The sequence below is a fragment of the Ursus arctos genome, unplaced genomic scaffold (genome assembly GCF_023065955.2).
Source record: "Ursus arctos isolate Adak ecotype North America unplaced genomic scaffold, UrsArc2.0 scaffold_25, whole genome shotgun sequence".
Classification (NCBI taxonomy): Eukaryota; Metazoa; Chordata; class Mammalia; order Carnivora; family Ursidae; genus Ursus; species Ursus arctos.
In genome coordinates this window covers 25,356,001-25,371,426 of record NW_026622930.1, presented here as the reverse complement: position 1 = coordinate 25,371,426, position 15,426 = coordinate 25,356,001, and the positions used below count along the sequence as shown (strand labels likewise).

Here is a 15,426-nt window from a genome sequence, read left to right as displayed (position 1 = left end):
CTGCAATTATAATAGTCACCATCATTAATCATGGGCAATTCGTTTTAGTGCAGTTGCTAGAATTTAAATGGTAGTACAAATACTTTGATACCTTTAATAATATATTGCTGAATTCTGGAAAGATCCTACCAATTTATAGTCACATAAATAGTATAAGTATGCATCTAATATCACCCCTTGTCATTATTAGGTAGTATATTTTTTATTATTGTATATCCATGTGTACACAAAAATGTTATCTTATAATTTACATTTCTTTGATTGCCAGTGGAAATGACTGGTTTTAAATGTTTAGTTGGCTAATTATATTCCTTTTTTGTAAATCGTGTATTGGGGTACATGTCCATTTTTCTTTTGCCTGTGCATCTTTTTTCTAAATCAGTGAGTTATTTGTATGTCATAAGAATTATTATGATTATTTTTATGCATAACTAAAATTTATTGCGCATTTGGAACTTGCAGATGAGGAAACAAGGGCCAGAGAGGCTAAGTAGTTTGCCCAGTGTTTCAGACCCTTGCCTGGCACAGAGTAAATGTGCATTGAACTGTTGCTGTCTTTGTTACTAATTGTTGTATTTCACAGCACCTGACGCAGTCCAGCACTTTGCACATAGTAGGGGCAGAATGCATACGTGGTAACTTACGTTGACACCAGCCACCCTCCCTTCTCCTCTTTGGTCTGCACAGAAGCCAGCCTTTAATGGGTGTCATGGTCACAGCCCCTGTTTTAGCTCAGATGAATCAGCATCTCCTGAACTTGACTTGATTTTCTCCATCTGTTTTTAATGATACTTTTCTAAATCGCTGTAAAATCAGGTTATTTCCCCTCACTTCATTTCTAGGTAACAAACCTGAATTTGGCAAGTGGCGTCATAAACAGAAGCAGTGCTTCAACCCCCCCTACCCTTCGGCCTGTGATCAGTCCTAGTGGCCCGACATGGTCAATACAGTCAGACCCCCAAGCTCCCGAGAGCCGCTCCACCCCTCCTGGAAGCAGGTACGTGAAGGGTCGTGGAGCCAGCATTTGGGTCACAGAGACAGCCTGGGTCCGAAGAGAGCCATTCCCACCTTGCACTCCCTGCACTGACGCCCGGGAGACAGGTGCCTTTCCACCTGTCCCAGTACTCTGGCATTTGAGTAGAGGGCCTCATTTTACTTGTAAGACAATTTGCAGGCAAATCAAAGGCGAAAGAAATTTCTGATACAATTCAGTAAGCGAAAGGTGAAAGAGGAAGCATTCATACTGTGTTCAATCCTTGTCTGTAGTCCACATTTTCATGTTTTGACTTTTGACATTTTCTCCTTGTCTCCTCATTCTTGTTTATACCTTGTACTACATTGCATTTCAGTAACTTTGGACTCTTCTTTTGGAAGGGCATATTTGTTTTTTATGTTTTCATCTAGGCTGTATAATTAAACAGCCTCCCTGGACAGTGCTCATTTGGGAAGTGGGAGGGAAATTTCCTTTATGTAGTTGAGTCAAGTGGCAGAGGATAAAATCCAAATAGATTCTGGCCATAAAGTAAGCAACTTCTGAATTAAAAAAAGAAGCCACTGTGGTGAATTCTAGTCTCGATCCATATTTTAAGTCCCCTATCAAAAAAAAAAATCTAAGAAATGGATTCCCAGTACATCTTGCATTAGTGGCTGTTAAAAATGGGTTTAATTGCATCTGTCCCTGAGTGAAGTGAGCTAGAGAGGAATGTGACTGTTACGATGAAGTATTCTGTTCACTCCAAATAAAGATAATTGTTCCCTCCAAATAAAGAAGCTCTGCCACAGATGTCCCACCGAGTCCCGTCCCCCCCACCCCACCCGGTGTCAGCACTTCCAGCCTCTGCCAGCCGGCCAGCTCTTAGCATGCTGCCTTGCCTCCTGGTTGCGAAGGGTGACCAAAGACTTGGGCATGAAGGAAATACCTATTTGCTGTTGAAGTATCTGTTGGTGTGAGAATTATTACTGAAGGAACTAATTTGGGAAGCAGAGACTCTGCCCAGGAAGCAACATAAACATAAGCACATTACATCATGCCTGAGTACAGTGTCTTTCATACCAGTAATCGTTGTGGTCAAGGGTGAAAAGAATCATCTTAACTGAGCGTTACAAAGAGTTGAAGACTGAGAGGCAGGACTGTTTCAGACAGGACATCCTCCCACGAAGTTCTCTTCGCAGAAGTCTGTCATTTGGTGATTTACAGTCTACAGAATAACCACATTCCTAAAACATAAGTCGTAAAAAAGAATTCTGTTTATACCATAGAGCCTTATTTTCCATATAAAATATTTCCAAATACTCCGTTTTCATTTTACAATCAGAGCCTTGTTTCTATGGAAAACATGTTCCCTGCAGTCTTGGGTATGTCATCTGCCTGTATGACAAGGCTGTAACCATTTTCCATACTATAAACAAAATGTCAAAACTCCACACTATGGCTGGGTTTTAGAGCCTTCTTTTGGTAGCACCTGTTTGGCAGTACTGAGACCCAGAAAGATGTGGGGGTCCGTCCAGGTCAGAGCCTAGACCTACAGTCCAGCACCGTGAATGGTCTTCTCCTGGCCAGACTGTGCTTCTGAGCGGCAAGGAAATAGCATGTTATACTACCGACTTCAGAGCTCCTGTCACCAGAAAGTGGCCCCCTCAGAGTCCCCAGGCCTTTCCTCGTTTGGGTTAGTTGTACCCCAGGCAGCCCTCTCGTCCCCTGCTCTTCAAGCTGAAGGGCCATTGTCAAGTCCCGTTGCAGTACCTAGGGTGGCCCAGAAAACCTTCCTCTGAGCCCAGGTGACCTCTGCTTGCCAGAACAGCCTGGAGGCTCAGGTTGTGGCATTCCCAGAGGTGTCCACCCTAAAGCAGTGCTAAGGGAATTCTCCAGGGTCCTTCCAGAGCTGGCTGTGACGTGGGCCGCAGCCAGACCTCCAGCAGGCATTCTACACAGTTACCATACCCCAATGGCTGTTTTTTCCTGGGAAGTCACTGTTTTGTGGATAGTCTCTTGTTGTCCCTCTCTTAGTAGTGAGGGTGATTAAGTTCAGTGAGTATGGGATTAATAGCTTAGAGGTCTGAGTTTTATTACTGGTTTTGACACTAAGTGACCCTAAACTATTCATTTAATCTTTTTATTGGGTAAGCATACTTACGTATAAACCGGCCTGTTTTGAGAGCTTTTAGATTGCCCTTAAGTCACTTTGATCTCCCTGGAAGTGGGTGCTAAGTAAAGAAGAGGTACTCTTACTAGTTCATCTGCGATAGCAACAGTGGATTCCAGTGCCGATAAGCTCTGATAACTCACTAAACCAGGGGCTGACCTGTAAACAGTAACAAGACGTAAAGACTCCTTCGCTGGCTGTGCTTTTCCCTGCATATTGGAGGATTCAGTGACTTGGTAGCCACAGGAATGAAAACTGGTGACTCACGAGAACTCTGCAAATAGTGTTATTTTTCATTTCCCTGTGGTGTTGCTATTGTTCTCAATTTTATGGATCACACAAGTTTTCACCAGACAACCTTGTTCTTCCCCCGCTGTTTTGAAACCACCCCAAATGCAGCCTCAGGGCTGTCGTCTCCCATTGGGTCAGTGTGAGCTCAGCCCAGCTCCTCAAATCCCTTGGTTCCTCTGGTCTGTCTGGAGTCCCTGTTCAGGCTTTGTTGTGGGAGAGGAAGGCAAAGAGCCCACGACTTGCCCAGACAGTCTGAGGCCTGGCCGTGTAGCTTGCAGTTCCCTAGACGCTCTAGAGCTGGACTTGGCCAGCCATTCCTCTGTTGTTACTTTTCAGAGGTAATAAGTGAGATTAATTGCAGGCCATTCTCCAGAAGAGAAAGTAGTCAGGGCCAAAATCAGTCACATGTCGAGAAGCCTGAGGTGTACCTCTAAGCAAGGTCAATTTAGAATTCTACAATAGGGCCTCCAGGATGCACGTACCAAGTGTTCATGACCTCTTTTTTCTTAAAGGGATCAGTTTCGCTTTTTAGATGTGGATACCTGGGTATCTAAGCTTTTCTTCAGCCAATGAGGTGGATAGGATTTTTCAGGCTGCTTTTAACCATACATTTTCTGGGCCCATGGGGCGTTGTTAGGGGCTGGAAGCCATAAGCAGAGGATGGCCTCAGTACTGCCAGCCTGGCCTGGAGTTGGACCGTGTCAGGGAGGGGCATTTTCTAGGTGCGGAGCGCTCAGCGGGCTCACAGTGCATCTTTCTTTGTGAGACCTGGAAGGGTTACTGTAAAGTCTTGGCTGCTGCTTGGAATGATTTGGGAAGGACAGGGCCTCAGACGGCTTGGCAGGAACCTGAGGCCCTGTTTTTTTCCAGTCCAACCCTTCCTTGTGGATCGAGCTGTCAGGGAATCCCACGAATGTCTGGCTTCTGCCCCTGTGTATGTTTTTCCAGCATTTGTCATTGAATTATTTTTATCCATCTCTGGCTTTTTCACACATGCAACCTGGGGATTTGTCTGTTCCTCGATATTAAAGGTGGGGGAGGTTGAAAGCAAAGCCATGAGTTTGTTCCTCCTTTTTGTGACAGGGCAAGATATCATGGGCTTGGGGTGCTTGGTCTGGCTGGTCCCCTCTCCAGAGAATAGCACAGGGGAACGGGGTACAATGAAGCGCCAAATCTTAGAAACTGGGGTGTATTTCACGTCACTCTGTCCCTCTGCCCTCTCACTCTCTGGAACTAAATTATAAAGTGTCTGATACCCTACTTTACATAATTTTTAGGAACAAGTTTTTCAGAGATTTTGATTCTAGTTTAGCTAATACTTTTCTCCCTTCCTTCAGATTATTTCTTACAAATGTTGCTGGAGAGTCAGGTCTCTTTCCCACCTTTTCATTCTTAATCCTCAGAAATACTGAGTTTGTTGTTGTTGTTGTTGTTTTAAATAAGTCATATTCATTTTCCATGTGTGGGGCACTAGGTTAGGTGCTGGGGAGTCATGATAAATAAAACAGGGTAGTGCCTGATCTCACAGAGCTTATGGTCGGTGATACAGCTTTCATGTTCCCAGCATAGTCCTGAGTGCTGGGTATGTCTAAAAGATTCGGAAGACATGGTTTTTGATCACTAAGAGGTTACTATCTAGCAGAGAAAAGGAGCTGTATACACATGAAACAATTACAGAGTAGTGTCCAGTGGGACAAAGATTTAAATTTTATGGCACAGGCAATTAGAAGAAAAGATAAAAGAGGAGTGTGTAAGGATTTAAAACTGTCACCTGCCACAACATAGGTGAACCTTGAGGACATTATGTTAAGTGAAATAAGCATATCACAAAAGGACAAATACTGTATCGTTCCATTCATATGAAATGTCTAACATCGTCCAAATGGTAGAAACAGAAAGTAGAAAGCTGGTTGCCAGGGGCTGCAGGGAGAGGGGAGAGGGAATTAGTATTTAATAGCTACAGAGTTTCAGTTTCGCAAGATGAAAAAGTTCTAGAGATCTGTTGTACAAGGGTGTGAATATACTTAACAGTAGTGAGCTGTACACACAGAAATGGTTAGATGGTACATTTAAACTTAGGTGTTTTTTACTACAATAAAAAAGAGTGTTGTAAGGGCTTAAAGAGAGCCCCATAGTTCCACAAAAATTGTATTTAGTGACTAAAATGACAAAGTTTTGCTCCTATCCTCTGCCTCTGTAGGGCAATTATCCTGAGCCTCGTCCTTGAAACCCTTCTGTTTCTTTAAGAGTGTGTTAACTTTGTAGGAAAGGGGGCCGTTGACCCCCATGAAGATAGCATGATGTAATAGAAAGAGAAGAAACTGTTGAGTGGACAGACCTAGATGTCCCTTAGTAAGTATGTGACCTCGGGCAAGTTACGTTGCTTCTCTGGGCCACAGTTTTCCCATCTGCTTAGAAATGCAAATAATACCTCCCTCATGAAGGTGTTACGAGATTTAATTGAGTAGTGTATATGAAATGAAAGGAGCCAGCTTAGTACCTGGTTTTGGTGTAGGTTGTCGATAACATTTCGTTTTCTTCCGCAAAAGAAAAAAAAGTTAAAATTGGACTTGCTTGGGGGCACCTGGGTGGCTCAGTCATTAAGCATCTGCCTTCGGCTCAGGGTGTGATCCCGGAGTCCTGGGATCGAGCCCCACATCAGGCTCCTCCGCTGGGAGCCTGCTTCTTCCTCTCCCACTCCCCCTGCCTGTGTTCCGTCTCTCGCTGGCTGTGTCTCTCTCTGTCAAATAAATAAATAAAATCTTTAAAAAAAAAAAAATTGGACTTGCTTGGGATAGGGTATTGCTACCCCCTTGGGTTAGTATCTAGTACAGAGGGAACTGGCCATCACCTGCAGATAGCGTGCTCCTCGGGCTGGATCACAGAACTGTGGCCTTTCCAGCTGAGGAAGGGAAAGCATCAGAGTGGGGCCAACAGGAGACTCTTCCTTTTTCTCTGACCCCTTTGTTGAAGGGTGACTTCTTTCTACTCACCAGGCCCTTCCTTTCTGCTATCTTCTTTTGAATGTTGAAATTTCCACTGCAGCTCGATGTTCCAGCCAGTAAACACTCATATTTTCCATCTATCCTGGGGGTCGAGCTTTGGGAGAGCTTTTCTCTGGAGGAGTTTGGAGCTTATAATTTTGTACTTTATACTGTTATATAAACAACACTCTCTAGCCAAAGAGCACAATCACAAAAAGAAACCACTTTTGGGGGGCCTAAAAAAAAAAAAAGAAAGCTCTTTCATGTTCAGAGTTCTGTAGAAGTGATATTTCACTTCTTATTCTCCTTCCTTCTTTCCCATAAAATAAAGTTAACCTGACTTTCCTCCTCCTGAGTCTTAGCGCTCACCATTCCTTCCCCTTGAGTAAAATGTTTCTTCAGCACACGAGTGATAAAGGCCCGTGCTTCTATCTAGAATTCCTCTGCTTCTTTTCTCACTCCACCAGACACATAACCTCTCAAGGGTTATGCTCTGTGTCAGTTCAAGCTCTGTGACAGATTCCACAGCTCCTCCTTCACCGAGAGAGCGGAGTGCCATAGGTGTTTGTGCCAAGGCCAGAATGATTGGGCTTCTGCCTATTGAAGGAATGTGGGTGAACCTAGGAAATGTGTCAGAGATCGCTGGCTGGACATCATAGCAGAGCCGGGGCAAAGTATGTGTGGGAATGTTTGGGCCTAGTATCAGGAGTGAAAGAAGTAGATCTTTCCTTATCTGCAAGCCAAAACGCAGCTTGCTTTGTGGTGTGCCAGTGTAGTGTTTTTTCAGTTTGGTGTGCTTCCTCCCTCACCCGCCAAATACCAAAGAGAAACCAGCTTACATTTCCTTAGGATTAACACATAGGCACACACATACACTTGCACACACCTGTATGCACACACACAGTCATTGTCGGAGGCAAGACCCTGTCTTACTTGACTGTTCACTTTCAAATTTTATATCTATCCACAGTTGGTGATTATTTTGGCTTTAAGAGGCCTGAATGACAAAAGTCTATATATTAAATGAGACTCCTTTTCTAGAATTAAGAAATTATATCAAACTGAGGGCTACAGAGGGGAGGGGGTGGGGGAATGGGATAGACCGGTGATGGGTAGAAGGAGGGCACGTATTGCATGGTGCACTGGGTGTTATACACAACTAATGAATCATTGAGCCTTACATCGAAAACCGGGGATGTACTGTATGGTGACTAACATAATATAATAAAAAATCATTATTAAAAAAAAAAAAAAAGGAAATTATATCAGAGTTACTTAATTCATAACTCAGTTTAATTCTCACATGGTTTTTCTCTCATCTTTCATCTTTCTAAGTTAACTCTGTTGACCAGTTTTGGAAGAGCTTGGAAAGAATCAGAGTAGTGAAGAAACACTCTATCTTTCTGACTCTTTTAGAGAGATGTTGATGATCCAGTTTTATTTTTTATTTTTTAAAGATTTTATTTATTTATTTGACAGAGACACAGCCAGCGAGAGAGGGAACACAGCAGGGGGAGTGGGAGAGGAAGAATCACACTCCCAGCAGAGCAAGGAGCCCGATGCGGGGCTTGATCCCAGGACCCTGGGTTCACGCCCTGGGCCGAAGGCAGACGCTTAACGACTCAGCCACCCAGGCGCCCCAGTGATCCAGTTTTAAAGCTTACTGTTGACTCCATGAATTTTTATAAGGAAGACCAGGCAGCTTTCTGGAACCTGTAGCTGAAGATGCCGTCCTCTCTCCCACTCCTCTTTCTTTTTATTTTATTTTATTTGGAGGAAGGAGGGGCAGAGGGAGAGGGAGAGAGAGAGTCCCAAGCAGGCCCCACGCCCAATGTGGGGCTCGATCTCACAACCCTGAGAACATGACCTGAGCCGAAATCATGAGTCAGATGCTTAACTGACTAAGCCACCCAAGTGCCCCTCCCACTCTTCTTTTTGTTAAGACTTTCAGCATGTTACCAATTAAGTACAACTAAGAAATCTTTTCTTTTTTTCTTTTTTTAAAGATTTTATTTGAGAGAGAGCAAGCGAGCACAGGGGGGGAGCCCAACACGGGGCTCAATCCCAGGACCCCGGGATCATGACCTGAGCTGAAGGCAGATGCTTACCTGACTGAGCTACCCAGGCCCCCCTGCTTTTTGTTTTGTTTTGTTTTTTAAGTCCTAGGATTTAAGAGGCTAAAAGGAAAAAATTCCCTGTATCCGTGTTTTAATAAAAGATAACAATAGATTGATAGTATCTAAAAAGGAGTTAAGATCCTCTCTTCCTTTGCAGCCACTTGGAGAAGCAGTTTTGGCAGAGGTTCTGGTTTGAATATAGGTTCTTGATAATTCTTAGTTCCCTTTCCAGAAAAGAAAGAAACGTAAAGTTAGACTTGCTGAGGACATGATATTCCTATGTCCATACACAGTAGGGAAAACAGGTATACCTAATCTTAACACTGAGATTTACCGATTTATTTTTATTGTGAAGTCAGTATCCATAAATTAAAATTTTGATTGCAAACCATGAAAATGCTCCTAAAGAGAGATACCTAAGAGAAGCTAAGCTTAAAAGGGCATTCAAATATGGAGCCAAATATTTTTTGGGAGACGCAAGGAGAGCTGGAGGTGGGAGAGAGGCAGTGTATGAGAGCCTAGGAATTCAAAATGTCACATCATATGGCAGGCCCCCGGGGTTCGTAATAAGTAACAGTAGAACTCTTGTCTTAATTGGACCATTCTTCTGCTTCAGACGCAGTAAAGGGATGTTTTTGGCTTTCATGAATTATCAGGCTAAGACTTGTATTAATTTGGCTTCAAAGCCAATAATCAATACCATGTTTGGCCTGGTTCTTAAAAATAAGTTTTACTATCTTTCCGTGATGAAAATGAAATATGGGTGCATCTCAGTAATGTGACTATAATCTAGAAGGATTTAGATGAGAAAAACAGGCTTTCTGGCATAGGAGGTAAGGAAACCATAAAGGGGGTTAATAAATGGGATGTCCTTAAAGGCTGGAGGAAATCAAATTATGTTCTTCTGAAACTTTGCACCAAGGAAAATTGAGTAGATGAAAGAATCTGTCTATATTATTAGTATTCTCAAATACCTCGCTTAGCTACATGAACCCAATGCATTTGGAATACCAGCCCCCAAAAGAAGAGTTTTGTTACCTTCTTCACCAAATCATCAATATATTGAAATATTTGAAAAAAGAAGAAAGGAGAAATTGGTATTAAATAGCATCCCAGATGAGAAATGGTATCATCTCGTAGTTGTTAAAAGTGTTACCCCCAAAAAGTTAAAGCGCATTTACCGAGTATCTCCTAAAGACAAGACACTGGGCTGAGCTCTGAAGGAGGTATTAGACAGGGTCTCTGTTCTCAAGGAGGAAAATTAATAGTCCTATCAATGCAAGTACTGACACAATATGTGCTTAGTTGTCCAAGAAGAGGATTGTCCTGTAGATACGAGTTCAGAGGAGAAATTGATCACCAGGTGGAGAAGCTGGCACAAGGTCCGTGGAAAGGAGAGGGGCATCAGCTGAATCTGGAAGGGCAGATGGAGCACGGAAGGGCAAAGAGGCTAATTGTAATAAATTAAGAGATAATTGCACATTTACTTTGTGCTCAACACTATTCGAGGATCAAAGTACTGTGATCCACACTCCTGCTGAGTTAGAGGTGACAGTTCAGCAGGGCGGTGTAAAGATTCCTGCGCTAAATGTGTATTTACTTTTTGCACGTAAAATGCAAAGTGAGTGATTGGAGGAGGGCACATGGGTTCAGGTGAGTCACAGTTCAGGAAGGGTACTGAAGACAGGTGGAAAGAGGGTACCCTGCAGAGGAAGGGTTTAAGGTAGAGTGTAAATTCAGTCCTAGACTGTATGTAGGCTACAGCAGGTGAAGGACAGGAGGCGGGGGAAGACCTGTAATGGGCAAGGTGGTTGTAAGCATTTTCAAGGGACAGGGAATGGGAACCAGTCTGCCTGAAGCAGAGTGTTTCTGTTTGAAACACCATGCATTGGTCAGAGCACTTAGTGAGTTTTGAGTGATGAAAACTGAAATCAAGCCGGCTCTACTGTACAGAAGATTTTTCAGTTTGTATGACTAGAAAGTCTTGAAGTCAATGTTGGGAGCTTGGGAAGCATCATGAATCATAGTTCCCACTGTCTTCCAGTTCACAGCTAAAGGTGAAATAGAGGGAAAAAATCAGAGAGCAAAATACTGGCTTTATTATTGAGAAGGATAAATCGGAGGAGATAACCTATGAATATGGCACAGTTGGGCTTCGACTTCTCAAGTCTACGTCTTTCTAACTTGTTTGATTTAATCTAAAGATTTTCTTTGTTGGCAATTTCTCTGATAATTAAAAATTTTAAGGAAGAAATAAAAAGACCTAATGCGCCATAGTCTTAAAAATGAAAAGAAAAACAAAACTTGGCCTGATTTCCAAAACGCACACCTGCATATGGTGCCAACTTTCCGGTATTATTCCAGTATTATTTCTCTTTACACGTTCAGTTCCAGCCAGTGATCAGAAATAAGCCTCGTGTATTTGTCCTCAGTGCTTCTGTGCGTATGCCCCTCCATTAGTTTACTCTTTTCTTACTGTCAGTCCTTCAACAGAAGCGTAAGTTGTCTTATTACTATCAGATCCCAGCGCCTTGGTGAGCAGTAGGCCCTTAAAAATAAGAACATATATGAAATGAATGTTTAAGGCGTTAGGCGTAAAGGAACGAGTGGATGGACACCCTGCCCCTCACCTGCATCTGCACGTGTCCATACCCTGTTCTACAGCATAGCATTTCCGCAGTCTTCCTTGTTCCTCTAGCAATGCCGTTAAGATTTCTCTTCCTTCTCTTCCCTCCTCACCCACTGGGCTCCTGTTCCGAAAAGCTATAATTCAGAGGAAGCTCAGGCTAAGTGCTCAATTTTAATTCCTAGAGAATGGAGATGTGGGGCCCTTCTCATCCTAGTGCACTGAACAGTAGGGAAAAAAAGCCCTGCCTAGTTCCTCCATTGAACTTAAAGCTCACAACACCCACTCCTGCCCTGCCATTCCCTTGTCATCAGGTCTTTATTGCTTCTTCTTTGGACCCTATTCAGTTCTTTCATGTTATCCAAAAATTAAAAGTGCCCTACAAGCAAGAGGTCCTCTTTCATCTGGGGGGTAGAGGCAGATATGGAGGGGAAAAGGCAGAGAACTTTCCCCCCCATCCTTCTCCCCACCCCACCTAACCCACAGGAGTCTTACGAGCCACTCCTAGAAGATCGTGCAAGTGGAAGGGTATCCACTATCTTGGACAGCCCAGGATGGGATAGTTATCTCTTTCCTCCAGCCTTTTCACATTGGTTGCCTAATAAGTTATTCTGTGTACTGAATGTATGTTTTGTGATGTTCAGCTTTTGGTGTTCTTTACAGTGGTTCCTCTCTTCTCACTGTCCTTCATTTGATAGGCTTACTGGCACTCCCTACCTGAGCGGTTCGTATGGCCGAGGCATAATGTGGGGCCACCATCTCCCTACTCCACGTTCAAGTATCATTTCTTTATCTCTGCTATGACACTTGCCACTCCTCCTTATATTCTGGTTCTTTGTATATTTGTCTTACCTGTCATATTAGATTGTAAGCTTTCTGAGGGCAGACATCAAGTCTTAGACAATTTTGTATCCTTACGGTGACCTACACAAAGTCCACAGTAAACTTTTGGTGAATAAGCAGCTACATCAGTGCTGTCCAGCGTGGTAGCTGCAAGCCAGGTGTGCATCTTTAAATTTAAATTAATGATAAGTAAATAACATGAAAAAATCAGGTGCTCAGTCATATTAGCCCCATTTTCACAGGCTCATGGCTTCTTTATTAGGTAGCCCAGGACTAGACGGCGGATGGCTGACGCAGAAGATGTGATGAAGACCCAAGCTTGGTCAGTGGATTAAAAAAATAAAAAGGAATGAGTTTCCAAGAAAGGCATAGTCTTGATTTTCCTCTTAGGCCCTTCTGTAGATGTCAAGCCTCTTTTGTTTAGATCTAGAGATTTACCACAGATGCTGTTCTTGAACTAATTTGTGGTGCCGGGAGGGGCATATCCTGATGCCTTGGGAGCCTCGAAAGCCCAGAGCTTCTGTATTACTAGTGTCTAACCAATCAGAGCTGCACTGACTGAGTGGAAGGGGATATTTTAAGCAGATCCCGGCATTATCGTTTTATTTTCTGAGATGTGCCCATGGCTGAATACTGGGGAGAGGTCTTGTTTCCCTGTGCTCACCCCGCCCCCCACCTGCTTGGCCGGCAGTTCTGACTTGGCTTATAGAGAGAGCTGCTATAGCCCTGGGGAACAGAGCCAAACATGCGGAAGCGGTTACGTGTACCAGCTCCCAGGGAAGCTGTGGCGAGCAGGGGGAGTGGGTGGGGTCCTGCCCGATGGCTTTTCAGAGAAGCCAGATCTTTGAAGTTTTGTTTTAGCAGCTGCCAGGTGTGCTGCTTCAGCACTTCGCAGGCCCACTCACTCTGTCCCCGTATCACATTTTCTCTTGACCGTGTGTGTGTCGCATACACAGCGGAGCTGGAGCGTTGGGAGGGCAAATACCAAACTGCAGAGCAAGTTGCTAAACACAACCCTCTTGCTTTTTCTTTTTACATGACTCTGCTGTGAAATAGCTACTTGAATGCTCCCTTTTCCCTTTTCAGTGCTGACCCTTTCTGACCACCTGCCAAAGGAGAGGCAAACAGAATCCTCTTCTATTTTGGGAAAGTAGTAAGTTTTGAAAAACTAGAGGTCCTACATTCCTCTGATGGATTGGGTTATCACTCTGAGAATAGAACATCTCCTTTTTCCAAAAGCACAGATGACAGACCACCCCCCACCCCCCCAGCAAGCAACCCTGACACTTTTGGTCTTGGAGTAAATTTCTTGAACCTACCTTTTGTACATCTTTGGATCTTCGGTGTTTAGCACAATGTCAACAGTACGTATTTATTAAATGATGGCCCTGGCAACTGCTATGCTGTGGGGAGGGACTAGGTAGGCAGAGAACCCCTCTGGTACCTACACTCAGAGCTTTCCCTGCTTCCTTGCTTTCTTGCTTAGTGAGTATCTCCTCCCGGCCAGTCTGCAGTCACCTCGAGCCGCTTCCAGCTGCCCCTAACCTTGCCCCTTCCTCTGGACTTTACTCTTCGGGAGTATAGTATCTGCTCCTTTGTGTAATTATCATATATATATATGATAATTGATATATGATAGATAGATAGATAGATATCAATCTATCTTTATTTTTCTCTCCTGAGATGTAAGTCTTTAAAAGGCAAAGGCTAGATTTTATTCCTATCCCAAGAACCCTGGACCAGGAGCGGGAAGACCTAAGTGCCAGTCCCAGGTTGACCTGGAACTTCCCGACTTGGGCTAAATCATTTGACAAACCTTACCCTCTCTTTTTGCCATGTGGGAAGTGGCGATGTCTGGGTCGGCGTGGGGGTTCGATGCCACCCTATACGTGAACGTGCTCTGTGAGCCATAACGTACGGCACACGATTCGGTGTCTCGGTATTAATAGCACTTACCACTGTAGAACAGTGATGTTTGCTTATGCTGCTGATGATACACAGACTAATCTCCCCCAGAGCTGAGGTAAATCACCAGCTCAGTCCCGCATTACTCAGCTTGGCACAGGTTTAAAGCATGAAATGGGCCTTTCCAGGCCCTCTCTGTCATCACCTCCCTCTCAGTCTGCAGGTTCTTCCTTTCAGACCTGCGGGGTCATTGTTTTTCTTGCTGGTCTCCCCCTTCTTCTCCCCTCAGCCCCCGGGCTGAGTTTTCTCTTTAACCCCCTCTGTTCTTAGCTCTTAGCGAAGCAAGGTTGACCCTTCCCATTTCCTGCTTTGGGTTGGATTTCACACACACCCCCCAACGGACCCTTCTGTCCTTGAGTGGCCACCCGCCTCCCGTCAGCAGCACTGGCCCTTCGTCATTCTCCCTCCGCCCAGCCCCACGCCCTCAGCAGCAGCCCACTTGGGACGCTTCCAGTTTGCCTCTGCCTGCCCTTGCTTTTCTGCCAGGCTGTCCCTCCTGCCCCCCCTCTTCCCTGGCATCTCTTCCTGCATGTTCTGTCTTTTCCTGGGCTCATCCAGAAAGGCTCCTCCCCCTTTCAAGACCCTGGGGTTTGATGCATCGCCACGAGCCTGTCACCCAGTCCCCGTCACCTTTAGTAGATAAACAAGCATTGCCGTTTTTTTAGGGCTGTCCTATGGCTTGAGAAGGTCCAAATGCCTTTACTTAAATTATTGAAGATCTCACATTTAAATGTGATGACCTGGTATTTGAGAGAATGTATTTTAGAGACAGACCAATTTGGATCCCTCCTTTTTTAGCCACTTAGTAGCTATGTCCTGAGGGCAAGCTCTTCGAATCTACTATTATTACACCTAAATGAAGACAGAATGCCTGCTTCCTAAGGATATTCTGAGGAGCAAATGAAAATGAAGTGACATAAGAAAAGCACTTTTAGAAAGTGCCTGCCATAGAGTAAGTGCTTAGTAAATGGGAATTACTGGAAACATTTCCATGTCATCTGTCCAAACCCTATTTTGCAGGTATTAAAAATTGAAGTTAAGTGGTTTATGTAAATTCTCACCCCTACCTGGTAATAAAGTAAGGACTAGAACCCAGGGCTTCAAATTTTCTGCCTGATGAATTTTCCATGTGATCCCTCTAACTCCTCCAAAGGCTTATTCTCGTTTCCTTTCTTTGGGTGGAATGTTCATTTACTCATGCATTTGTTCATTCAGCAAACATTGCAGGACTGTGATGTTGTCAGGCTCTGGGCGGAGGGAGACCAAAATGATGAACTCTGTTGGTTGAAAGGTTGGTCCAGTGGGTAGGAAATAGTCACTGTGAAGAACAGTCAGTCCAAAAAACCATACCAATAAAGGGCATCTTGAGGCCTTGGGGCATAAGATCTATCAGAAGAAAACCAGAGTAGGCTTTGCAGAGGATAGATGGTTGTGTTCTCCTAGGTGAGAATGGCAGA

General features: G+C 44.1%; 1 protein-coding gene across 45 annotated transcripts in view; it reads left to right on the top strand.

Moving 5' to 3' along the window:
• The window catches only part of TTLL5 (tubulin tyrosine ligase like 5), a 277,235-nt gene that overhangs the window by 140,823 nt on the left and 120,986 nt on the right, over positions 1 to 15,426 (top strand). For all 45 annotated transcript variants that reach the window (XR_008961400.1, XR_008961417.1, XR_008961418.1 and 42 more), the window contains one exon: positions 843 to 997. Coding sequence is in view for 27 of the 45 variants with exons in the window: in XM_048220021.2 (XP_048075978.1) it covers positions 843 to 997 (155 nt within the window). In the remaining 18 variants the exon portion in view is untranslated. The remainder of the gene's footprint in view (positions 1 to 842; positions 998 to 15,426) is intronic.